Raw genomic sequence first — 27,666 nt, 5'->3', positions numbered from 1 at the left:
AGTAGCTCAACTAATATGAAAAAATAAACAGTTATGATTTAAAAAAAAAAAAAGATGTAGACTCAGTTGTAACACCTGAACACTAACTAGCTTCAAGTAATGGATACATGATTGAAACGTCTAACTGTTGCCATTAGTAGTATGAATGTAAACTTGACTAAACCATTTACGGTTTATGAACAATCATTGTGACGAGAATTAATATCTTGTGTTAAAATGACTTAAGTTACTCAGTTTTAAAAGAACATGACGGGTGGTTTTGACACTAACATAAAGGGTCACATTTAGAGTTGGCCTACTAAGATATGTCTCGTAGTTCTTCAGACGCGTCAACTAATAACACAACCCAAATGTGTTTTAATCCTAAAAATCACACTTTTGTTTTGTGGCTACAGATTAAATTATGAAAGCACAATCAAACATAACTTTATGGTATGTTTTCTAACTACAGCAAGTGAGAAAGAAAAGTAGAAAAAAGTGAGCTTCCCCTTCTGTCTCATTTTTTCCCCCCACCTGAACATAAACCCATGCAGCTGCTGGTCAGCAGTGGACTGCGGGATTGAGGAAGCGCCAGATCGCAGCATCATTGTCGAAGGATTACAGCAACAAGGTGATAGGTCATTGGCCAGGAAATATGTGGCCCAGAAAGCAGACAAATGAAATTTGATTCAGATTCAGACTCTGCTCTGCTGTGTCAGGGAGACAGGCATGCATGGGCTGATTCTTTTTTCAATCTCTCCTTCTGCTGTTTGTGGTTTTCAAACCACTGATATACCAAATATTTAAATGTTGACTCAGCAGCTGCAGAATGAGTGACACACATAGGGATACAAGTGAAATCAAGTGAACCTGCTGTGCTGCTTTTCTCATTCCTATTGTACTACAGAATGCTTGCAACAAAACTGAAATCTGCAACTTTGTTCTGTATTCTGGAAAATAAGAGTGTCCAAAAACCTACCAAATAAGTGCATCACATAAACCAAATTCACACAAAAAATATATGTTATTATTGTAGATAAAATAGAACTAATGTTTTAGTGACTCGGACTCGAGGCGTTTCATTATTCAAAGGGAGATGTTTGATCAATGTTTGGAATATGTCTTTTTAGTCATTTCTTGACTGATTATTTATCTTAGGTTGAAAGTGAACCTTCATCTGCCCTCTCTTTTCCAATTTATTTTGTATTGCACATGTACATAACAAGGGTCATCATTTCTCATACCTCACATTCCAAGGTATGGCAAACTTTATATTAAATTTCAAGTACAAATTGAATGTGATGAAATTCAGTGTGTTTCCTGTAGACAGTAGCTTTTTTTTTTCTGTGAGCGAGATAATACACCTTGGCTGCTTTGTTGGAGACCAAATCCAATTCTCTCACTCTCCAAAACAGTGTAGAGAATTTGTGTGTCTATTGAAAGTGCTCTTCCTTTGATTATAATCTGCTGTCGTTCCAATTCTGTGCCCCTGTGCACTGCAGGATGTTTGTGCTCGGATTCGGGTTGGGTCAGTTTAGAAGGGCCTTGAGGCCAAATCGGTCATAGGCCGATTAGTTTGCTGGCAGGTGCTCAAAATCTAGTCCTCTTCCTCCTCTTCTTCTCTTTTCGCCTGTCAGATGTAAATTCATGTAAATTCCTGTTGGCCGCCGAAATCAAACAGGAGTGATTTGGAATGCATCATGAAAAACACCACAGTTACAATCCCCTACTCGGCTCTTCCAGTTCAGATTTTGAACATCCAGCATCTCTGGAAGGAAATGCACACAATAGCCAGGTTTTAAACTTTCAAAATAGCCTTTGACTTTTTATACATTTTGTAAATGTCTACTAAACTATGTGTTGCTGTTTGCATCCATACAGTATGTGGCTGACTCTGTTAAACTTTCTGCATTAGTAAATGCTTAGGAAATTGCTGACAACTTGCCAAAGTCAAGTCAATTTGATTTGATTTTGCTTATTCCTGGGCTTGTACACGTATTTATATATAGATATAAAATCATTATTTAAAACCCCATATATTTCAATAAACCTTACCTAAGATGACAATATTGCAGTGCATTCTCTCTTTCCCTCCCTGAGACAGTATGACACATTATCAGAATTAAAAGCAAATTCCTGCTATGCACTACACTGTATTTGATTTACTGCTAACACTTCTGCATTTGTGCTGACGTGTACGTATGTGTCCTGTAAAAAAAAAAAAAAAAAAAAAAAAGATAAAGACTTTTAACAAGATACGCTGTTACCAAATCAGCTGACCACATCATTGACCAACAAGGCTGTACCATCAATACCACATTACCACCCGAACACACTGTGAGCAGCTATGCTGGCGGGTATTGACGAGGCATCCGCTCAATGTTGGATATGTCTATTTATTTTTGCCTCATTGTTGTTCATGCTTATGGAAGCTAATGGAAGCAGATGAATATAATCTCACTGGGAATACCATTTATCACACAAGTACAATAGCCATAGTCTGAGTTAGTGTGTGTGTGTATGTGGATGTGTGGACTAGACATGTAACCGGGTGTTGCACTAAGTGGGGATTTGTGCAAATCCGTCCCCTGTTTCCAAACACTGAGAGATCTTTCATAATTGTCAGATGAGCTAGTGTGTAAAACCACAATCCTTTAATGACTAAATGCAGATATGGCAGCAGCCCCGGCAGTTAAAAAAACGTTTACAGGGTTTTCACATGATGTTTCTCTCTCCATGTCTACAGGAACGGTCAGATTTAAAACCCATATGCCACTTAGTTGCAAATGTCCTGAGCTGCGTTTCCTTTCATATTAAATGACTACAACAGATGGATGAGATTTGCATTAACAAACAATTTGTCCTTTAAGGTGGTCTTCCTTTTTGAACCTCAGGTGAATTAGATATTCTAGTTGCCCAGCAACTGGTTGTATAAAGCTGTTTAAGCTTTCAACAAGAGCCTAGGTGTACATATCCATTTGCTGACCTGTACATATCTTGCTCAAATACGCTCCTATTCCCTTCACCCTCAATTTGGATGATGTAAATATTTACAGTTTGTTATCACAACCTCTGAATGCTTGGACACGTGTGATGCTGCATTTTTACAGTTTGCCAGTTTCTGATGAAATCCTTAAGGAAAGTTTCCACTATTTATACTGTCACAACGTAACACTCCAGTCCAAACACACATCAGCATATAAAATTGCTTTAAAAGTGCAACACTAAAAACACCACAATATGGCCTCTCAGCTTCTGTTCCAGAAAAAAATAATAAAATGTTATTTATTACTTCCACTCTTGCCCAGAACACTTCCACTATTACTTTGACTCTCACTTTGTTTCTCTCATCACTGGGAGCAATGCCCAGTTATGTCCAGCAACACTGGGACTGTTGCCCAAGCCAGAGCCCCTTCGGCCTCTTTGTCATCACACATTATTGATCCTTAGCCTGATAATCACACTTAAGTCTGTACATTCAGTGAGCAGTAGTTTTTCACAAATTTAGTTTTATTTCTATTTAGTCTAAATGTCTGATATCGGTTGTTAAAATTCTATATTTTCTCATTTCGATTTGATTTAGCCTTACTGTCATGTGTTTTTATTTACTGCCACATATTATTAATTATTATTACTATACCTGTTTTTTACTGGGACAGACTGGCACACGTGTAATTGCATGCTTGTTTGTGTGTGTGTGAGGGTATTTGGCAGACCTTTGGCTTTGGTCGCCTCGAGAGAAAAAAAACAAACATCTCTCGTCAGTATTCAAGCTTAGTCAGTGTGTGCATGTATGCGTAATTAAATGTCACGCTGGGCTTGAAGAATAGCTAATAGCATTTGATCAATTTGTTCAGTCTGCACTCTGCACACGAGTCTCCATTTCTGCATCTTGATGTGTGTGCACGGCACGCCAGGCATGATGAGAATATGTGCATGGCATGTAGCTATTGAGTAAATGTAGCGGAAAAAAACATGTTTGCATGGAATATCTTTTTTTGTGTATGTTTCCATCTCATGCACGCCTCCGTTGGAGCCCACAAAAAGCTCAGGGTTCTGGGGCAGCCAGCAGCTTATTAATATGCAGTTAGGTGACAAATAGCTCCCATCATTTCCTACTCTTCCTTATCTCCTAAGTGTCTCCGACAAGCTCCGTTATTGAATAGGGACGTTTAGTAGGCTGACAGTGGGAGGCATGATGAAAGAGGAAGAGACAGAGAGGAAGAAACAAAAAGCTGAGCTAAATGTATTATTTGTTTAAACCCACATGGAGCACTCAACAGGTTTAATGCGTCAGAAACAATCTGTGTTGCCGCCAAGTACAGCAGGTATGCCAGGCAGATAAAAACTCAGCTGCTCTGGGGGAACATTAGTTTCAATATAAAAACACAGTTCTCATGGACCTGTGGAAACATTTTACAGGATATTATCCTTAGGAACACCAAGAAGGTCTTAAAAGTTTAGTTTTTGTAGATTATTAAAAATGAATGCATGGATAGAAAGTGTGTTTTAATCAAACTATAGCACCAAAATACATCAGTGATCTGAAAGTAATTGAAAAGTCTTTGCGCTTGATGTCAAACATCAGGCTTAGTTTAAAACTTTACAACATGTTTTGTTCTTTGTCTAGAGATGAACTTATTGTCAGTGAAACTAAACTGAACTGAACTTTCAAATGTTGGCTTGACAGTGTATGCCCCTGTTAGCATGCATTGTATTATTTAGACTGTAAAACTTCCAACCTGTGTGCATTTAATGATTCAAAACAAGTGGCAATCCCACTCGATCCACGGCTGGTACAATGGATTAGGTATGATCTGTCTCGGCTGCCTTTATTTAATAGTGAACAGCTGAGAGAGAGAGAGAGAGAGGCCGATACTGATATAAGTAACAAGAAATTGTCACCTCCTCTTGTCATATAATCCCTTCCCCGTCCTTGCGTCTCCACTTGCCCTTTTCCCATCTCTGTCATTCATTCCATCCTTCACTCTCCTCTCCCAATCCATCATTATCTACCACATCACAACTTCATTTTACAGCCCCCCACTTTCGAATATCCATCTCTCCGTCCATCTATTTATCCTTCCTGACCTTTTTCTCTCTCCCCCCTCAAACCCTCATCATCTCTCCCGACATACACCTCCCTTGTTCCCCCTTGTTGTATCAATCTAGTCCATTTCTCCTCTTTCTCACACCCTCCCTCCATCTATGTCTCCCCTCCCTTGCTTTAGTGTTGTCTGCCCTATCAGATTAGGCCTGTGTCATAAGGAAAAGAGAGAAAGAGAGAGATTGCCGGCTGGATTAAAGGGGGACGGGAATGAATTTCTATGATCTCGTTGTTTAGACGAGTCACATAAAGTTGCTGTGTGTGTGTGTGCGTGCGTGTGCGCGTGCGTGCATGCGAAGGGTGCCGTCCGCTTTATCCCCTGTAATGACAGGGAGATGGCTAGGAATGCCTGGCCCCCACTCTGTTGCATGCTGGGAAATCATGCATGTGTCTTTGGTGTGGTGACAGACAGAGAGTTTAATGAATGTCTGATTTGCACGTTTATTGTATTCATATATCATTATGATGTAGTGTGAAGTGGACAGCATATTAAATTAGTCTATGATGATGGATTGGGCTACAGAGACTGGATGTTACAGAGCAATCAGGTATACATTCAAAAAATAATTAATTTATAGGATGAGGTAATATTATGATTGAATGTCTCACACATTGCTGTGACACAGTTAAACATGACATGATTTATTCATTTATTTCAAACAAGACACCACCTGTAAAAATGAAAAGAAAGATAACTTACATATACCTGGTGAAGTAAACGGTAAAAAAGGCTAACAAATATGTCTTATATTCCTTCATCATGAACCATTCGCAAAACTATTTAAATGTTTTTTAAACTTGCATCCCTTGCACGGTTTGCAGTCTTCTCCTGTTATACCTATTGCATTGCTTTTACGATACATAGGCAAGATCAACTTGTATCACTGCCCCCTTGTGCTTGTGGAATGCATGTGATCACAAGACCCAATCAGTGCAGGGGCCCGCTCATCAAAACGTTAATCTACAGCACCACTAGTGGTTTGAAACTTTATAGGGACGCTTTAAATTAAATATATTATTGTGGACAGAAACAGTTTTTGTCCTGTAACTTGTTTTTGTTGTATAGTATGGGCTGATTTAGTAAATGCTTATTTACAAAATGTATGTCTAATGACTTAAGCCGCTTCCATGTGATCAGTGGTAAAACCACGAGGTAGGGCGCAGATCGTGCAGTAGGGCAGACACTTATACGTCATCATCGCTTATGGCTACCTCCTTATCACATTGGTTGCTCTTTGAAAGGTCAGTGGCAACGGGGTCAAAGTTGAAATAATTTGAACTTCGGTGGCGAATTCCAGCGGGTGCCAAGCTATACATGATCTGTGGGCTCAGAGCAGAAACGCGAAGCACAGCGCAGGAACATTCTGGAATTGGTTGCGCCTTGAAAGGTCAGTGGCAACGAGGTCAAAGTTGAAATAATTTGCACTTTGAGCGCAGCGCATAGTGGCTATTCCGAGTGGTGCGCCGCGCCAAGGGTAGCGCTGCGCCTAGTTGGGCAGCAACGCTCTCCCCATAGGAAAACAATGGAACGGCCAGCACAGAGCAGTTTTATAGCGTATCATGTGTGGGCGGCTTAAGGGTAGCGCTTCCTTCTAGTTGTTTCCACCGCTCTCCCCAAGGCTTTTTTTTTAAAATTATAAAGCAGTTTGAGGTGCTATATTAAATACTGTTAAAGTATTAAAACATTCAATCAACAGAGAAAGCTTGTATTCAGAAATGGTGCCTTTAAACGAGCCGTCAGTACTTAAGTACGGTTATGATGTCAAAACTTTACTATATATAGGTAAAATGGACAAACACTGAGAGCGCAGATGCGGAAGATGCAGAAACACTGACAAATCAGAGCAGACTGGGCTTTTTCAGAAGCAGGGCTTAAAGAGACAGGCGCTAACATGGAGCGTTTCAGACAGAGGCTGAATAAGGTTCCAGAAAGGTCTTGGTTAAATGAAAAACGTAATGCTAGCTAATGCTAAGCATGAAATGAGACATGATGACTTTTTCCAACTGAGTATTTTAGATGCCCTAACCTAACTATATGTGCTTTCTATGCCACACCATCCACACTGACCTCCTCCCTGTGACACTATAAAGATGTCACTCTTCATGAATTGAAACAAAGCATTGCCAGTGAACGTAATCCAGGTAGCAATAGCATTTCCATCAAACCATAATTTGCAAAGGTTGTACACAACCATATTTTTTCATAGCAGATAGTGCTCTGTATAGATTTGTCAGCGTTCTGCAGAATACAGAACAAGTAGTGAGATGCAAGTGGCTGTTGCAGAGGTGACAGTGATTTATGCACAAACACCACCACTCAGACTCAAGGGAATGTCAAAGTCATCAAGGTGTAAATTCTCTAAAAACAAACAAAGCTTATCACTTCATTACTTACAGTGTAATCAGCCTGATCAGCCACATGTTTAACGGCATGAGGAACAATATTGTTCATGAAGCAGCCTCTAGTGAAAATGTCATTACAGGATACTATTATGACGGTTATTTTGTTGGACATGCTACACCCTGCTCTTTTGAAGAAGACAGAAGAGATGTCTAGATCCAGATACACCACGCACACACAGGCAGGTTAATGATTAACTGTACGTGTGTGTCACCCATAGACCGCAAGGCGAAGGAGTGCTGAATGCCAATTTGGTGTGTAATAATGCAGCACACATGCTTTGTCTTTCTCAGTTTTCTCTCTCTTTCACAGTCACTCACACTTGAATGGTGACCTTGGGCCATATTGTTATTCATTAGTGGACAGAGGCGGGCAGGCTGCCTTCTCTCTTCTTATCTCTATGGGACACAAACCAGCAGTGGGATGCTTGTAGCGTTCCTATCTATCCTCACTGTAATAAGAATCGCTGCTTTAAATTGGCAGAGTGGAGAGATCAGACAGCAGCCTTAAAAGATAAAAGAGAGGTCCTGCTATTTTGTCCGTTAGGTGCTTATCACCTTTGTGGACTGAAAAGATTATTACTTTATAGGATTTTTTCCCCCAAAATATTTGGTAAAGGAAAGCTGTGGATAGGCTGACTTTATATCTCACATATAGAGAGAATTGACTGGCAGGCAGAATAATTAGCTGACTGGCAATTTGAAAACAGTATTTTAGTTAGGATAATAATCAGTGAGCTGCGTTATTATGTATTTTTGTTTTTCAAATACCATTTGTGGATTGTTGTTTGACAATCTCCCGACATCTTAATCCCTCCTACACCCAGTGATAACACCAACAGATTATTTTGCTAATGGCGTGTTATCAAAGCATGACTGTACTGTACTGTACTGGTTTTGTCATGAAGTCTGAAGACTAATATAAAAGGTGGTCAAAAGGACCTCATGGACCGTGAGGCAACTGTTGGAGTGACAGAAATAAATAAGTTGTCATGCCAAAACATGCTTATAGAATATCAAAATAAATAATAAAAGATAAGATAAAATTGCTTTTGAGAAAATCTATGATGATGATGCTGGTGAACAGAATACCAATTATGTCATTTTTAGTTTATTGTAATTACTGATTTTCATTTTATGAACAAGTCATTTTGTGCCCCTTCACCAACGTTATTGCCATCTTAACATTCATAACAAAGGAAAATTTAGTATAGCAGATTTACAGAAATAATGAATGCTTTTGTATTTTGTATTTATAGAACATTTAAAAACAATATGATCCCATGTGCCTTGGTACATTTTTCCTGTGTCACAATTACAATCATTTGTTGTTTCTGATCCAATTGATTTGACTGTTGCCATCAGTTTTCTGGTCGACCGCAGCAGAGTCTTTGCATCTGAATGTAACAAACTGAGGTACCATCTGTCTGTCTGTGTGCTGGTCTGCCAAATGCACCTTTCCATTTTCCTTACGGCGCATGCGTTGGATTGATTCATCAGTTGACAGGAAAATTAAGAGTTGCTTCTCTGCACACTTTCTTTTGCTTGTATGTTGTTGTATGTATGTATGTATGAGTGCTTATGTTTCATATTGCAATTTTAAAAGTCGGCACTGTTTGAGTCCCTCTGAGATGGAAGTCGGTTCATAACATTTTCAGAGACGTTTCGATGGTTGAATGGGTGGGCAAGTCACTGGAGGTTGAATCAGCGAGGTGTGGAAGTAAATTACCAGCTTAGAAGTAAAAGGCCCTGCATGTCCTTCACACACCCCATTCAAAAAGTTAAGAAACCAGTTGAATAAACCATCTTTTTTTTTTTTTTTTTTTCTCGCTTTTGTGCATATTTATTATTCATTTATTTAATAAATTATTTATTTTAGTGTGTGAGTTTTACTGACCTGAATTGCTGTCTTTCCTACTTTTGAAGAAGGACAACACATACAAAAATCACAATCATGTTTAGTTCAAGGGAGTGAGTGGAAAACATCATGGGTTATCATCTCATTCTTTGTCCTGTCGTTTGCATCCCTTTATGAAATAAGTCATAATAATAATAAAATGGGAATTTGTGGACCCTGGCAAAACTTAATTCACTCTCCCTCACTTCTTCATTCACTCCTCCCTCTCAGCCCTTATGCCTCCTGGCCCCGATCCATTCTCATAGAGCCCTGCTTCCCTTTAAATTATTATTATCCCGTCAATTTCAAATTAGGCAACTCCTTCCTCAATCACTTTATCCAATCTCTTAAACCTAAAGGTACCACTCCTCTCACTTACCCACACTGGAACCAATCATTAGTCACTGTTTCGTTCGCCAATCCAATCAGCTCCTCCTGTAGGACACTGCCTCCAGCGTCTGATGCTGATGCCAACCTCCAGCCACCAACTACATTTTATCAACAATTCTTCATTGTGCTCTGAGGCTTTCTTTTTTAAATGACAAATAAACTCATATGTATCTCTATGTTTAGATTGTATACCGATACAAATCTATCTGTGGGAGGTTCTCCACTAAAACACAGCCATGGGAATACTAAGACCATGTATTTAGTACAGGACCTGTGTCACCTAGCAAAAAGCTAGTACCATAGCAGCAGTCAGACTGCTTTATCATCATTGCAAGATGCAGAACTAATGCATGCAACAACATGCTTGTTGTTCTTTGCTCTTTTGCCAATGTGTCAGGTAAAATATAATGATGGAGGATAAATACATTTGAATTGTGGTTGGGGCAGTTGCTGCAGAGTTGGCTCATTATTATTTATTTTGGTTAACTTCTGCTTTCCCCTGACTTAAAGATTTCCACTCATCTAAGAATCTCCCATATAGAGAGCACCAGTCTGACACAAACATGATTTATTAAAAAGAAAAAAAAAAAAGTAGCCTAATTTCAGAGCTCAAGGATGAGATTTGATTTCTATCAACTGTTATCCAAAAGCTCCCAGTGATGCACAACACTAGATCTGTAATACATTCTGGCCGGAAATTGAATGTACTAACAGATAAAAGGGCTCTTCATTAAATTGTCTTGTTCTGAGATGGGATGTGACCAAACCAGTATGGACTTATGAGAGGGCCACAAGGCCTTTTATATATTGCCACCCACAAAGTGCGTTTGATGTATGTCGATGCATGTGCTTTCGTGTGTCCTTTTTCTTTATTGAGAGATTAATGAAGTGCTTTCTCTTCTAAGGGAAGGCTAGGGTCATCAAAGAGTCTTTGCCTCAAAGCTGCCTGACGTAAACCTGATGCTTTCTGCCGTCACTGCTTTGCACTCAGAGCAGGGGACCGACATCGTGCCTTTTATTTACATTTACAGACAAACACTAAACATACAGTACATTTCCATAGGGCCAAATTAAAAGTAATTGCGGAAGTGGAAGTTGTCATCAAAAGTGTGTTGTAGGTTTTAGGCTATTTTCTATCGGCATTAATGATGCCATTGGCCTAGGTTTTGCGAGTTCCTTTAAAGTAGACGTTTGAATTAGCATTAAGCATAAGGAACTGCTGTGCATATACTGTACAGTATAGCTTTAAAAAGTAGCTAGCCTTAGTTTTGTTAGAGAACCTCACCATTCTTTGCAACGGCTTGTAGGAATTTAGACAAAAATCTGTGACACCATAGCATGCTTTTTAGAAAATGATTGACAGTAATTTAAAGTGTTATTGAAGACGGAAAATGATGTTATGTCTCTGTGTTCTGAGACAGTCTGAGCAATATTCTTAAAAACTTTTCTATTAAAGAAAAAAGTCTCAAACTTTTAATGTGATCAAGTATGCAGTTTTGCATTGCTCCCCGGAGAGAAATGTTCATGCTCATAAATAGTGATTAGACTGTCCCCAACCATCAGAATAACTTTTATTAATTCGTAAATCTTTTGGCATTGAACTTTAGAAGATCTGCTTCCATTTCTCTCATTTCATGTGTCGCTTGACATTATGTCTCTCCTCTGCTGTCCTGATCTCACAGCTTTGTATCTACAAATTTAAGAAAATGCCTGAATCCAAACTACTAATTCTTATCCCGTCACAACTGTCTGTTGATATCGGGGACACCAGGTAAATAAAATAACCCACGAGCTGTTTTGATCCGGATTCCCATTACCTTGTGCTGTTACAGGCCTGTAGCAACCAATAACACAAAACTAATAAGTAAGAAAAATGTACTCCTTTCAGTCATAAGATAAGTGAAAAATATGCACTTCCTTTCATTACACACCCAGTTGAGTTGAGTTGGATTACATGGGACGCTAAACATACTTTCTGCTTTTTTGCGTTCAATTAAAGTTTATCATCACCACTGAGGTTCGTTTGCAGTTTGTCCTTGGCACCTTGTGGCACGGGGCCAGCAGGAGCAGCATCTCCCGAAGGCTGAGCCATCTGTGCATGTGCACACACAAAAACACACACTAGAGGCTCTGACTTGTTAGGGTTTGATGACGGGCTCTATGACGGAATGTGTGTGTATGTGTGCACACGCAGAACAAAAAAATAAGTCCTTTAATATTCTTATCAGAAACAAAAGGCAGACTGTTTTAAAAAATGTTCTATTAAGTCTATTAAAACACGTTGGTTATCGGTCCAAATAAGGTTTTAAAAGTAACAGATAAAGATGTTAGGTACAGAAATTTCTCAAAATGTAGTTTGTGCTTTGGAAACAGAGGAATAACAGTGTTTAATTTGCCTAAGATTTCATTATGTCTATCAGGACTTTTATTTCTTCCATTCATTAGAGAAGAGGACTGAAAAATAATCCAAAGCCAAATGTTACTTCTGGATGAGAATGAACAAGGAAGCCATCTGTGGTCTATAAGACTAATGCATGCTTGCATCATGATGATGATTCAAACATGAGACTGTGCATGCATACAAGCTCACTTAGTAAAACCAAGCAGAGGGGAAAAAAAACCTAAGAGACAGGGTCTTGCTCCCATCAGCGGCCCATTCTGCCGAGTCAGCTTTCCTCTGCCTATCATCTCCCCGTCTCTCAGTTGCTTTCTCTTTACAACCAATGCACTTTTACTTGTCCCTCCTTCATCTTTCATCTTGATTTTCTACTCTTGCAGCCCTCTTTCTTCTGCCTCATCTTCTCTGCCCTGCCCAGCCCTCATGAACAGAGGGCAAAGCTGGAGCCAGAGCATCCGTCATCCATTCGCTTTGTGTCTCCCCCCCACCCCCCCTCTCCCTCCCTCCTTCTGTATCCCGTCCCTCTTCCATTCACTCTCCCTCCCTCCTCCTTTCTTCTACACTGCTTGCCGCGGCTAGGATCACTGCACTACACCATGCGCTGAGATGGAGAGCACACACAGTGGGCTTATTGCAGCTCAACTAAGCCAGGTGGGGAGCAGCAGAAAGGGCTGACTCGTCCCAGAGAGAGCAGAGAGAAAGGGGTGGGGGTGGGGGGGTGACCCTCACTGTCTATGTCATCACTTAAGAACGCAACATTGTGGAAAGGCAAATTGGACTGTCTGCGCACCGGATGGGGCATTCAGCAAGGGTGATACTTGCAGCCATCTGAGTGTTTTTTTCCTAAACTGTGAGAAATTCTGTGTTCGAAAGGCTTTTGTTGACTCTTCATATGGATCCGGGTTGAAACTGGATTGTCTGGGATGTGGATTAGAATGCTGATGTGGAGCACCTAAGCTCTGGCACGTAGCTCACTCTAGCAGGACCACATGGACATGTTTGGTTTCTCCAAGATGCCAAAGCTGTCTGGGTGAGTGTGTCTGTGTGTGTTCTACTGCTGTCCTCTGAGGGCACTACAAATCTTTTTTTTTTTTTTACTTTTATTCCAATTTCATGACAAATGCCAGTTCCTTGGGAACAAAGTCAAGATAATTCTATCCAAGATATTTCCAGGTGAAGTTCTCTGGACAGTGAATATGTATTGTTAGGCTAATCAGTTTTTGCAGGGTATACAAGTCATGCCTCAACAAGTTTCCGATTGGAATATCCAATAGCTACAGTCACTTTTTCTACTTGGGTGTGTTTCACCCCAAAAGTTCTCTTACAATTAATGAAATGAAAGCATTTTAATTAAGATACTTTGGTTACAAGGCTACACAGAATATTTGATGAAGCAAAAGCAAAATAGGAAGCTGCATCGGGTATGTATGTTGCACCAAACAGATGGATATGTGACCTGTCGTTAGTGGTGCAGGTAAGTGTTAAGAACCTTTTCTTAAGTAAAAGTAACAATACCACAATGTAAATATACTTGGTTACAAGTAAAAGTCCTGCCTTCAAAATTGTCCTTGAGTAAAAGAATAAAAGTATCATCAGCAAAATGTACTTAAAGTAAAAGGTAAAAGTAATCACTATGCAAAAAAGCCCTTTTCCGAGTGTTTAATTACGGAGCCTTCAATGTCCCGATCTTATGCTCACAAGATAATGAGCTATTATCGTGTGCTTCAAGATTAAGAAAATATTTTTGGGGGAACTTCACACACTCCCAGGGATGTGGGCCTTTATAACAATGCATCATATTTAATAAGTTAATCGTATGTTTTATTTGTAAAAATCAAAGTAACTCGTAACTACTGCTATAAAATGAATGTAGTCAAGTAAAAACTACAATATTTCCCTCTGAAATGTAGCAGAGTAGATGTATAAAGTAGCCTAAATACTCTAGTAAAGGACAAGTACCTCAACATTTTACTTAAGTGCTTGAGTAAATGTACTTATTTACACCCACCACTGCCTGTGGTGCCTTAATATCAGAGGCAATAATTGATGGGTGTATGTTTGGGGTTGTAACTGATGTATTCTGCTCCTTCTATGTGAGCAGGTAGAGCCCTGCATGTGTTGTTGTCTCGTTATTTGTGTGATTTTAGTGACTAAGAAATGTTGGGATCTATGAGATGCAAATAATACTAAGGTATGCATAATGTCAACAGCAACAACAGAGGGTCAGCAAATGTTGGAAATGAAAGGCAGAGTAGAATCACAGAGTCCAAGGAGAAACCAGATAGTCTGAGTGTTTAAGGGAAAGAGAAAGAAACAAGAGAGGACGGACAATGGTTACTGAAAAGGATGGGAACACAAAGCAAGTCAGTGGAGAGCACTGAGCCAAAGGAAGAGTTGTAACAAGACTACTAAGTGCTTCAAAAGACAGAGGTTTAATATTCTGTTCCAGAAAAGGAGGTTTACCCTGAGCAACCCTCTCCAGTCCTGATGATGCACAACCATGTCTACTTATTGCAATTATACAATAGGGTCAAACGATTAAAAAATGTAATCAAATGCTTCATTCAAGATTAATTGATTCAAATAAACGTTACCAGACAAATTGAATTGAACAAACCAAGACACACTAAGCAGTCTTAAGACAGAGGAGACTATAAGTTGGAGCTGCAGCAATAATAAAGAGCTCAGCACACAACAATCCCCGCTCACTGTGCTTTCATATGCCACATACAAACTACACAACACAAAGCGTGGGCACGTGCGTTAATACATGTTTGCATGATTCCTGACTCATGTGTCACATCTCTAAGCCCACTAAACATGGCTTGTGACAAATCTCTTAAACTGAAACACTCCGAGGGTAGCATCTGGAGGGCATCCTCTACTCTTCTAAGGAAAGAAAGAGAGAATGAAGTCAAGTCTCTGTAGTGGTTCAGACTTAACAGCACTATGGCTGTTTCTACACAATATTTCTATATATTTTTATAAAGACATTCATACACCTAAGTTTGACCATGGTTTAAGGGAGCAAATTAGACCTTAAGATAAACCACCAACTCAACTGTTATTTTTCAGATTAAATGGTAATGAGGTGTGATTTTAGCCGACAATTCGAAAGCATTGACATACATTTGAAATTAATATTAGTGAGCATAAATATTCGAAACAAACTTTGAACATTATGTTCTGGACGTTTGCAGTTGTGTTTTTGAACTTGAATATTATTTCCAAAGTCTGAATGACCTGCTCCTAACTCTGTATTTGGCCCCATCATGTCTGAACTGAAGTTCATGTTTTTCTTAAGCATTCATCTTAAACACTTGGCGCCCCCAGAATACGAGGAAAAAGACTTTCCTCCCAAGAAGAATAACAGCATCAGTGCTTTCAGCAAGTGCCCCAAAACAACATATGTTTGTGTTTAAGTAGTCTATATTGACAACGTTCCACTTCCGGGATTGTTCAGGTGCCGCCGGAAATTCTGCCAGATGTCCCTCTTTTTAGGCCGAATGTCCCTCACCTTCAGCTTTCTTTGTGTTGGCATTCTAAACTCCAGTCGATTTATGATCTCTGCAGGGTAAATCAAGACAGCTAGCTAGACTATCTGTCCAATCTGAGTTTTCTGCACAACAGTTTTCAGTTTTTCTTGCACAACTAAAACAACTTTTGAACGTACACATGTTCCACCAAAACAAGTTCCTTCCAGAGGCTCTTTTGCAGAGGCACCGTCATTGTGTCTGGGGCTTAGCGCCGCCCAAGACGATTGTGATTGGTTTAAAGAAATGCCAATAAACCAGATCATATTTTTCTCCCATCCCGCAATGCTGATGCTGTGTTGTCCAGCCAGACCCTCCTCAGCAGCCCTGTGGAGGAAGGTCTGGCAATGCACGACTAACGTTCAGGCCACTGTTTCTTTCCGAACTAAACCTTAACCTTAGCATGGTCACATTATGACATGGGTTTCTTTTTCAGCAGTGATTTGTAACAGTATTGAAAGGCACAGACAAATGATGTTGTTTATGTGAACATATTTTGTGGTTTAATTTGGAGGACTAGTTAGCTATTGCTCATAGTCTTGTCATGAATCTGTGGTTTGGTAAGCTATCACTCCATCCTGTCATTATTTCGCTTTGCTGTGTGTTAAAGAAGCAACATTTTTCTTATAAACAAAAAAAGCCAGGCTCTTCTATTACAAAATTAAGGAAATGTATAAGGAAACCAAAGCAACACACTGTGTTCTCCAGTGCTTTTAATGCCTGTGAAGCACAGTGTTAACATCCATAATCTTTTAGAACTATCCCTTAAAATCATAAGGAGACATATAAACAGTTTTTTTCCCGGACTTCATTTTAATAGAGTATTCCAATAAACACATAAAATTGAGAACATTCATATTCTGTCACATTAAAGTAGATGAATGAGTAACACAACACAGAGGCAAATGCCCAAAGTGTGCATGTCACCACATTTTTATCTTTATTTGACTTCTGATTTGAATAAACAAGTTCCATTTATCATAAGAAGTGCTTCCCCTCCCCTTGTTCTCCAAGAGCTTTACCCTCCAGGGAACCACTTGCACTTGTCCTTATGCTTTACCATTTTTCGTAGCCAGTCATAATGTTCGCCACACACACTTATACACATTTGGCTCCATCCGTTGTTGACACACTGCAAAATGGCAAAAATGAATAATGGCGCAATGCTAACAGGCACCAAGAGAGTGTTTGCATCACTGGCAAGTTAGCTACATTTTGCCTGTACCCAGATGGCCGTTGTGTATCCATGAGCTGTCATAATACAGTTTTGGAGCCTTCTGTTTGCAAATGGAGTACAAGCCAAGTTTGCTTCATAAACTTTAATGAGAAGTTGTGGCTCATTTATCACCTTTTAATGCTCGTAATAAATCACTCATTGTAAGATGGGAATGAAAACAGCTGCAGCAGGTGAGAAGGATCTATGTACCTTCTTGTTTTTATCATGACTATGGACCAATGAGAGTTTTGTCATCACACATCTGGCTTTATTCCGGGAACATTAACCTAATCTCTCTTATCCATGTATCCTAAGGACAAAGACAGGACCTGTATCAGCATTTTGAAGTGTGGGAAAATCTTGGCTTTAGTGTGTTGGAATTTGGCAGTGAAACTATCAAGCATGGCTTGTTTGTGTTCTGAATATCAGATTACAGTAATGCATGCCAAATTGCCTTCTGCTTTATGCCAATGCATGCTGCTACTTCAGAGGGCAAAATTCCATTGTGCCGAGAGCCATCTGACATGCCGTGGCCTCCTAAAGAATATTCCGAATCATTTTCAATTTTGAGTAAATGAGGGCAATCATTGCTTAAAATAACCTGTAATAATGTCATACTTCAGACATGTAAAAAAAAAAACCATGTATGTGTCATTTCTGCCTCAGTTGTAATAATAATATTGTACCGAAAATGTATGGAAGCAGTTTAACTCATACGTATGGGCCACAAGATCAACCTTTCTATAAGACCGCAAGAGAGGGGGACTACAGATACGAAATGATATGGGAAATAGGGTTATTCACTTTGTTGCCGAGAGTTAGATTTGAAGATCGATACCACTCTCATGTCTGTACGCTAAATATGAAGCTGCACCCAGGACACAGTTAGCTTAGCTTTAAAGACTAGAATCAGGGGGGAAACAGCTAGCCTCGCTCTCTTCAAAGGTTAAAAAAAACAGCCTACCAGCACCTCTAATGCTCACTAATTAACACATTATATCTCTTTACCTTTGGACAAACCTAGGTTAGCTGTTACCCCCTGCTTCCGGTCTGAGACATGAGACATGAGAGTGGTATCAATCTTTGAAGTTTAGCCGAAGCTAATATGAGACGAGCAGTTTGAGCTGTATCTTCAAATGTTTACGTTTTTTTGTCAGGCATTCCCTTTATAGTGACCAATAACTCTTTCAATGCACATACGAGCAGACATTTAGTTGTTCAGTTATTTGGTGTAGGTGGACGTTTCGCTGCAGAGCACTTGTCAAAACACACAAATCAGAGGCTGGAGAGGAGAAAGAATAACAAGGCTACAGCGCAACCACCCCCACTCCATTTCTCCCTTTCTCACTCTCTGTCCGTAACCCTTAAAGTTGCATGATTTTCTTGATTTGAGTCTGGATAATCCTCCTAAGGGATTTGGTCGGTGATCACTGCAGGAGGGGCTGGCAGGGTGAACACACTGTTGGCTGTTTCATTCAGTATATAAAATTACATCACTCATCCCGCATATCTCCCTCTCTCCCTTATCTATCTGTCTCCTTTAAATGGCAGTACATCCATCTACTTCCCTGTGTTTCTATCGCTGCCTGTAATTTAAACCAGGTACAGTCTGCTTCATAGATGTGATTCACCCTTTTTTACATTAGGACTGATATGGTTTTTGATTGTGCCAGCATGCTGAAATATAATTTAAGGCATTTTTTTTGTTTATACATGTGTCAAAAAATGTGTAATTTTCTTTTTCTTTTAGGTGTAAAGCCACAGTAGCAAGTTTGATTTTAAGCCCAGCAGAATAACACATTTGTTATCTCACAGTGCTTATTCGATAAAAGATACCAGCTCTGTAATGGAATACTTTAATCAGTCCTTCCTTCTTACGCATGTCTTCTGCAGGGATTCATTTCCTGGTGAACACTAATATTCTGTTATGTTATGATTACCACATTTTACTTCCCATAATTCCAATCATCTCTCACACCAGATAACACTGAAAGACTGGAGCGATACGCTTCGTGCTTCCGCTCCCCTCTGACGCGAGACCAAATGCGATCAATTATGCAAATGAAGCAAAACCCATTTTGTTTCTTGCTCCGTTCAGATCCGAAACTTCCTTCCCTCGTCTCTGCTTCGCAAAAACAAATAACTTCTACAACAAGCAGCATCTCCCAAGAACGCTTTAATTCTCAAACAGCGAGAGCGGTGACATTCAGACACAATGTGCCAGCTTATCGGTGATGCAAAAAGGGACGCTCTTATTGAGGTTATGCCCACAGGAGTTTGTCACATATTCTGTAAACATTAAGAGAATTCGACATACAGCATGTTTCTCTGTCGGCACTCTCATGTATTCTGCACGGGACCTGCTTAGTGCGTTATTTAATGATACATTGGAGCGCAGACTTTTGCTTTATAAATGGATAACTGCCTTGTTGTGACCCAACTGTGACTGCGGAAGTCCAATTGGAAGCTTTTCTGTTTGCTTAGACAACTTTTTCCTTTCCCTAACGCCCATAACAAGGCATGTCATGGTGTTTTGCCCTTAGGTTGAACCCGATAGCAATTCCTGAGAACAAAGGCATCAAAACCACCCATGTGTCCCAAGATGACTCACTCAAGCGACTAATCTTTCTGAAGTTTTAACTTCATTCTAACACTACAGGGTACTTTATGTCGAGTAAGCAGCTGGCTACAAAAACACATCTTTTATTAAAATATTTTTAGAACTACTTCAGGGTACATACTGGCCATCTGTAGGTCTGCATTATGGAAATGTCCATATTGACTTTGTTCAAACATGACAGGATTAGTGCTGGTCTCACAGCGCTGTGATAGCGATGTGATAAGGTAAATTCACAGCCCTTGTTTCTCCCTCAGCACAGCGGGAGCCCTACTGTGAGTAATCGTTGAAAATGAAGGGAATATAAATCTGTCCTCTGAGTGACATACTGTAGCTTGATTGCCAACCTTATACAGTCTATGCATCTCACTACCACCCCTGTTAATCCTCTCATGAATTTCATCACTGTTTAAAGCTTAAAGGTGCCTTCATTGTCATTTTTAAACATATAAAGAGAAGCAAAATGTGTCAGCCACAGGCACCCAGGGACCAACTCCAGTTCTTTTTGCCAGTGCCTTTTGGTCAGGGGGCACTGACAGGAGCACTAACCTAACATGCATGCTTTTGGTTTTAGATATAGGACATGCAGAATTCTGCTGCCGCCATATTTCACCTGGTAAAGAAGACAATATAGGAGTCTTGTCATCAATGTGAGAATGCAACCAGCCAAGCCTAGAAATAATCCATCCATAGTTCCCCAAATTCCCAGCAAAGCATTTACAGACAAAAAAACAAACCCTTTTTTAACATTACATGTTACATTATTACAGCATGAAGTGCATGTCTCAATGTACTGTATCCACTTTCCGTACCATTTACCCTTACAGCTGCTGTTTCAGATACATGCTGCTCAGTGATGCATTTAATGTGTATGCTAAAGTGTTACCATAAAACGCACAGGACACATGGGTGAATTTGGCATCTGTGTTTCATTATGTAACAAGTATGTTATTTGAAAAACTATGCATTTCTTTAAGTGATCAGTAAGCTTAAAATACATACAAGTCTCCACAGATTTGACCACTCACAAACTGTCAAGTAGAATGACGCAATGAGTGGATGAGGATGTTTCACAAATGCAGTCATACTGTACATGCCTCTAAGAGTGTACTCAATAATTGATTAATTTAGCTCGGTTTTACAACATGAAGTGAGCAATTCTGTCCGTGTAGGACCGAAGGAAAGTTAAAAATAACTTGCACTATCTTGCATTTCATATTCTCTCTCGCATATACACACACACACACACACACACACACACACACACACACACACACACACACACACACACACACACACACACACAAAAGTGTGCAGTATAGCCTTACATTTTTCTGGAATTCAGGCAATTAATAAGTATGATCTAACTAAATACAGTTAAAAAGATGTGACAAGGCACAATGCTGGATGAGCTCACACTGACTTCAGCCAGTTGTCTGTTGTCTGATACATCTGTTTACTAAAGAGGCTAGTAGAGTGATTAGTTCTGCTCCAAATACTATCACATAATACTTAAGTGCCACTGTGTATTCAGAGCCACGCTGTCACACACACACACACACACACACACACACACACACACACACACACACACACACACACACAATGCACTGTAAACCAAAATACAGTACAGTATGCATACTTATACATGCATGCACTTAGTGATGCATGTTCAACCCTGGCATGTATGTATATGTAAGTCCTAAACCCATTCCTGCACTGACTGACTGAGCATCGCTATTACTTCCCCACAATTGTAAGTGCATAATTTCTCAAAGTGCTTCATAGAACATTCAACAGTGCGTCCTACTGAACTGATTTTCATTCCGACATGATTCAAGAAACAAGACATGAGTGACAAGCGTTTCTTATTCATCACAATGATCACCAACCTCCTGTGTAATCTTATTTATGGAGCGTTCAGCGACGCTTGTTCTGCTGTGGTATTTTTAGCCTGCGGAATTATGCTTCAGTGTTTGGTGCAGATGTTCGAGCCGGCTGTAATATTTTCAGCCTGTATGTGTTTTGACATGGACCGAATGCACCCAGTGACAAATGAAGTGAACTCGAGTGCATTTAGCGTGTATTCACACACTGGATTCTTTTACACACTGCGAGCCGATATGCATGCACACCCACTGTGCTCTTTCTTTAACATTTGAAATTGACTCAAACCAAATAGTCTGAGATAGTCAATGCTTGGTCGTCATTAAATCACGCGAGTACAGTCAACAAACCAGAAACCAACTGGTAGTGAAACTCCCCGTAGGCATGACCTTAGTGAAAGTTCTACTCCCATGTCCAAAATATGAACAAGATTAAAAGGGCTTTGACACAGAAAGCTAAATGAATTTTTAAGAGATCTAGAACAAATAATATTACGTGATGAATAAAACTGATTTTAAAATTCTTGTACACAAATTGAGACTTTTTTTTTTTTTTAAACAAGATTTCTTATGTAAGACTGCAAAAGCCCCACCTGACTTTTGTCTTTATTATTATGTTTTTTACTGAAACCACTGGATCAGCACATATACTTTACAAAATAGTGTTTAAAGGGAAAATCCAAGCCCTGACTTTTCAATTGTTTTCTTCATGACAGACTGTGAAATTAAGGTGACTGGTGAGTAATTTTCTTTAGTTGTCTCTGGGGGATCCATCTGTTTGATTCCAGTCCTTACATCGCATCTCAGAACTTGTTCTTGGATCCATTAATCGACAGCCCAAAGGTGCAAGCTGCAAATGAAAATTCTGTGACTTACATTAATTTCATGGCTGAAACTCAACAGTTAATTTAAGTACTGTTTCTGTCGAGCTTTTGGCCAAATCCAAACAACATAATTCAAAACGACGATCATCAGATTTCTTTTAAAAACATAATTTAAAACTCTGCTCTGGTGCCCTTTGTGTTTTCTGCCCCCTGGTTCCACGGGGCCTTATGTGACATTTACAAAAAATCAATGGGGTGTTGTGCAGTGGACTGTGTTGTCCAACAGAGACGTAATGCTGTGCTGCAAAGGATGAAATGCAACACTGTAAAGTCTAAAGTGTTTTAGGTCTGCTGCTGTTACAAATACAGTGGTACGCTGACAGGTTGTAGACATAACTGATCTACAAGCAAGATAACCTATACCTTTAGCAAAATATATTTAATAATTTTCACCCTTTCCTGATAAAACTGAAGGCATTTTTCTTGTTATACACCTCATGTAGTTTTCCTTTTTGTGACCTGCCCTTGTTACTCCTTTCATTCAGATTCATTACTGTGTAAAGGTAAGTTTATCCTGAAGACCAAAAGTAATATATCATCTAAAGCAATACTCCTAGCTAAATAAACCTTACCTCCATTTGCATTGTAAGGGTCATGCTACTTATTGATCCTTGTTTCAGCTTCACCATTTTCATCACAAAGCTTTGACTTACATGCCTCCCAAAGGGCAGCACAGACTTTTTACATTCATGTCTAAATCCTCAGAATAAATGTTAAATGCATATACTTAGGGTTACCTGTATTTATCCATAAAATCTGTTTTTTTCATCAACGAATCAAGTGAAGTAATAGCAAGTAAGTTGTTACATGTAACACACTCTGCCCCATCTTATCTGCAATGTCAACCTATTCGGCAGCATTTATACAGGTAAATCTTTAAACATCTGTTTTATCGATTTACTTTTTTATGGTTTCTTGTGTATTTATAGTCTGTTTTCATGTGCTATCCTCTGCCAGAGCCCATATTTCTAATTTTCCCCACTAGCATCTAGAGGTCTCATCTGATATGATCTTATCTTATTAATGAACACACTTGTAGCTGCACCTGCTGTCCTCTAACCAAATGCTGCTCTCCCCCTGCAGAAAACGTTCATTCTGAAGAGGAATGCGACGTGCGTGCATGTGTGTGCATGTGTGCCTGCACAGCGAGAGAGAGAGAGAGAGAGAGAGAGAGAGAGAGAGAGCAACAAGGAGAGGAAAAGTCAAGAGGGAGAAATGATAATGGATAAGTGAACAAATAGAGCTGAAGCCCTTAAATGTCTTTTCCAGATGGAGAGTTTACATTTGCTCTCATATAATGTGTGTTTGAAGGGATGGGAGCTTTATGACACAGTGGCTGGAGGTTCAACCATGCCGGACAGCTGTGATTGATACAGCTGACTGTGTACTTATTGACCTAACCCTGACATGTATAAAGTTGTATTTGTGCTTGTATATTGCTGTGTGTGTGTGTGTGTGTGTGTGTGTGTGTGTGTGTGTGTGTGTGTGTGTGTGTCAGGAGATTCTCACCGACCATTTTATCAAGTACACCTGTTTAACTGTGCGTTAACACAGATGTCTAATCAGCCAATCACGTGGCAGCACCTCAATGCCTCTCAAACGGGTTTCTTGAACATGACAATGAGTTCACTGTACACAAATGGCCTCCACAGTCACCAGATCTCAAACCAATAGAGCACCTTTGACATGTGGTGGAACGGGAGCTTTGCATCATGGTTGTGCAGCCTAAAAATGTGCCACAATTGCATGATGTTATCATGTCAATATGGACCAAAATCTCTAAGGAAGGTTCTCAGCACGTTGTTGAATCCATGCCACAAATTATTAAGGCAGTACTGCTAGCAAAAGGAGGTCCAACCCGGTACCAGCAAGGTATACCTAATAAAGTGGCCAATGAGTATAGCAAGATCATGCATTATTTTTTGCACTGCATTGAGGTGAAAATCAGTATTCCCATCCTGAACAGTGCTGCATAATAGAAGGGGAGCTGTCCGTGGTGCTGAAATGAAAGCTGAATGAGCCTCAATGTAGCAGCTCCCTCACCTATTTTTATGTCTTTGTGAGGAAAAGCTTTTATGTAAGCTTTTAATTGATTCCATCATCACACGCCGTTGGCATGTTTCCACATCAGTAAGACCAGCCAGTGTTTGTAAGGAGTGGAGTTTCATCTCTAGAGGATATAAAGATCCAAATCCCACTGATCAGCTCAAGTACAGTTCAGTCTTTATTATGATCTCAGAGGGTCGTTAATTTGTAGGAAAGACTTTATAGTGCATAGTGCAGCACGGATCATCATGACAAATTCAACATTTAACCATAAAATAGCAGAATAGCGGTGACTCACTGCCTCTGCAGTTAGTGCTGATAGACTATGGATTAAGCAACCTGGTGGCCAACGGGGAGATACAAATGATTGTGTATGGTAAAGTATTGTAGCCTAAACCAGATGTGAGAGGACAGGGTTAAAATAAATAACATGGTTTAACAAAGTTTTCTTTTGAGATCAGCTGAGAACATCAGCTTTTTTGTGCTTTCCATTTCAGATTACTGATGCTGAGTGTGTATACTAGATCATTTCCACACCTCTGAATCACTGCAGATTTCTTTCAACAATTCAAGTGGTTCTAGTGTTGTGCTCATTAACATCCCAGGTTGAAAAAACAACCAACCAATCTGAGATTTTAATGGATTAAGAATGGAGACATTATTTTCCTGTGACAGAGCCTGAAAATACATTTATGAAGAATAGTGGCAGAGAAATTTCACGACTTCAGGAAATAGGCGTGCTAGAGGCTTGAGTGACATTTCTATGTACTGGGCGGATTACTCCCCTGGCATTTTGTTCTCAGAATTGCATTTCATTCAATAAAGAGTTAAAGGAAGAGGTATAAAAAAGCTCAGTTGCCAACAACCTTGCCAACTGACACTTAGCTGATTGACAGTTAACAAGCTACAAAAGGACAATAACTTAATTGGACATTTAGTTCACATAGTTCATTTAAAACATGTATTTGTGCCATTGACTCATAACTGCCTCTTTTGTGGAGTAGTTTTTACTCTTAGAGAAGGTCAAATAAAAGTGAGTAGTGCAATCAAACAAAGAAGCTATGGTAGCGTCTTCCATTTTGGACTAGAGCTGAAACTATTATTATTTTCAATCAGTCTGTCAACTATTTTCTTGATTAATCGATTAGTTGTTTGGTCTATAAAATTAATCAATTATCAAAATAGTTGGTGATAAATGTAATAGTTGACAACTAATCGAATAATCTTTGCAGCTCTCTTTTGGACTTTTGGACAGCTCTCTGTTTCCACAAAGGTCTGCAGCACTGTCAAGATGGCTTGCTATTGGTCAATGGTGCAAAATTGAAATTACTGGATTTTGCCTTAAGAAAACAAAATAACCCTTCTCGCAAACAGAACTCGGCTAAAACGAACACATAGTCAGACTGAAGTGAAGCAAAATGGCAGTTCAATCTGATTATCAGGCTTGCGATCAGGAGCTTGAATGCTTTAGCTTTAGGAATGATGGCTCCTGTCCAAAGTCTTGATGGCCTAGTGCTACTCAAGGAAATCTGAATGTAGTCTTTAAATGGTAAATGGGAGAGCTTTTCGGTTTCAGATGGATGGTTGGAAAAGCAAACAGGAATCATCTGAATGGATGTATCCATTATTCCTTTCAGTTTATCAGTGAATGAGATTGATCTTGAGAATAGTTGTTTTCCAAAGTGCTTCTCGAAGCCTCTGCTGCAAATGAACAAATTTGTGAAGTTCTTGCAGTTTTTTTCCGCTCTGCTTTTTTTATTCCATTATGCTTGTTTAGCAAACATCTGCACTCTGCAAGATTTTCAGAAAGCATGCAGAATGGAGCTTAATGTTTAAGTGGTTACATAAAAAGAAAGTGTGTGTGCATGCCTATATGTGTGTATGTGAAATACAGAGAGCATGTTGTCTTCAGATAGTAAAGCAATATAAAGTAAGAGCACTTCCAGGGCAACTTTTTTAACAACATGCACCAATGTTTCATTTATGAACTGCGCAACGTCATGGGAGAAAGACTGAGTGAGTAAGAGAGAGTGAAAAAGCCAACAAATGGAATGGGAGGAGGATTGGACAAGAAGAAGGTCAGGCGATGGCTGGAGTTGTCTTGCTAGGAGCTATGAGAGTGTTGAGTTGGAACATTAATGAGCATAATGAGGAAGACTAAGAGGGAAGAAGCTCCATTAGCAAGCAAATTAGGACATTATTAGTGACAAATTAATGCCAAATTGGACAATCCTACTGACAACAGCACAAATCCAGTTAATTCAGCTTTAGCTGTAACTGTGATATAGGTCTGCAACTGATTATTCATTAATCTGACGATCATTTTCTCGTTTAATTAATTAATCGTTTATTCGTGTCAGAAAAATAGTAAAATGTGTTCATTATGATGTCTCAGAGCCCAAGGTTACGTCTTTGAATTGCTTCTGTTGTGCGACCAAGAGTCCGAAACCCAAAGATAATCAGTGTGCGATCACGTGACCAAGAAAAGAAGAAAATCCTCACATTTGAGAAGCTGGAAGCAACCAATTGTAAAACGACATTAAATGTGGCAGAATACACACACCGACATTTTAAGCACCCATACAGTATGGCTGCCATACGAGTTGATGATGTGTCTCTGCTTGTAGTTTTTCTTCACCTATTAACATCGTAATGCTATGATTCACCAAGTATTAATCACACAGTGCCAAATGATATTGCCTGTTTGACACAGATTGCAGCTAACATTTTTATTATTGCACAGTGTGACATGCAATTAACCTCTAAACTGTTATCTCACAGTGTTTATGGGGTTTATGTCACGTACACCATGTACGTCATGTGTTTGTTTTATGGTATCTTTAAACCACAACCAGATAAAAACACTATGTATTCATTTTTAATCCTTTTTTTCCCATTTTCTTTTTGGCCCTTTAAACCAGAACCAGTGTTTTAAATTGAGCCTCCTGCTAAGTTTGAAGATGATAAAGTCTTTAAATATGCAAGAGTTACTTCAGGCTAATTGTGAAGTTTTATAGAAAGTTTTTCTGAGATTTGCGTGTTCAGTAGTGTGAAATCACAGCAAGTTGAAAGTTGTCTCTGTGCATCTCATGTCAAGTCCCTAGAGCTGAAATACCTTGGATTGGAATAGATTTTTTTAAAGCACTTCTTAATCCATTATATCAGTGTATAAATGAAAGACTGAGAATGAACACTTGCAGACTCAGCTGACATGTTGAAACTAATAAAGGAAGAAAAGAGGTGACTCAAACTCTGATGTACATTTATTATGTATATTTCACTGTTCCACCCACCACTTAACCTACATGTCTGA

The 27,666-nt window shown here is 39.4% G+C and overlaps 1 protein-coding gene across 2 annotated transcripts in view; it reads left to right on the top strand.

Annotated features, from left to right (window-relative positions):
* The window catches only part of LOC116044628 (FERM and PDZ domain-containing protein 4-like), a 59,850-nt gene that overhangs the window by 3,214 nt on the left and 28,970 nt on the right, over window positions 1-27,666 (top strand). The window contains exon 1 of one of the 2 annotated variants that reach the window (XM_031291975.2): window positions 12,734-13,201. The exons of the other annotated variant lie outside the window; for it this stretch is intronic. Within the exon in view, the coding sequence (XP_031147835.2) occupies window positions 13,161-13,201 (41 nt within the window). The 5' untranslated portion in view covers window positions 12,734-13,160. Of the gene's footprint in view, window positions 1-12,733; window positions 13,202-27,666 lie in introns of those variants that run through there. 2 annotated transcript variants of the gene reach the window in all.

The sequence above is a fragment of the Sander lucioperca genome, chromosome 24 (assembly GCF_008315115.2).
Source record: "Sander lucioperca isolate FBNREF2018 chromosome 24, SLUC_FBN_1.2, whole genome shotgun sequence".
NCBI lineage: Eukaryota > Metazoa > Chordata > Actinopteri > Perciformes > Percidae > Sander > Sander lucioperca.
Note: the sequence above shows the minus strand (reverse complement) of the source record. Positions and strands in the feature narration are given on the sequence as shown.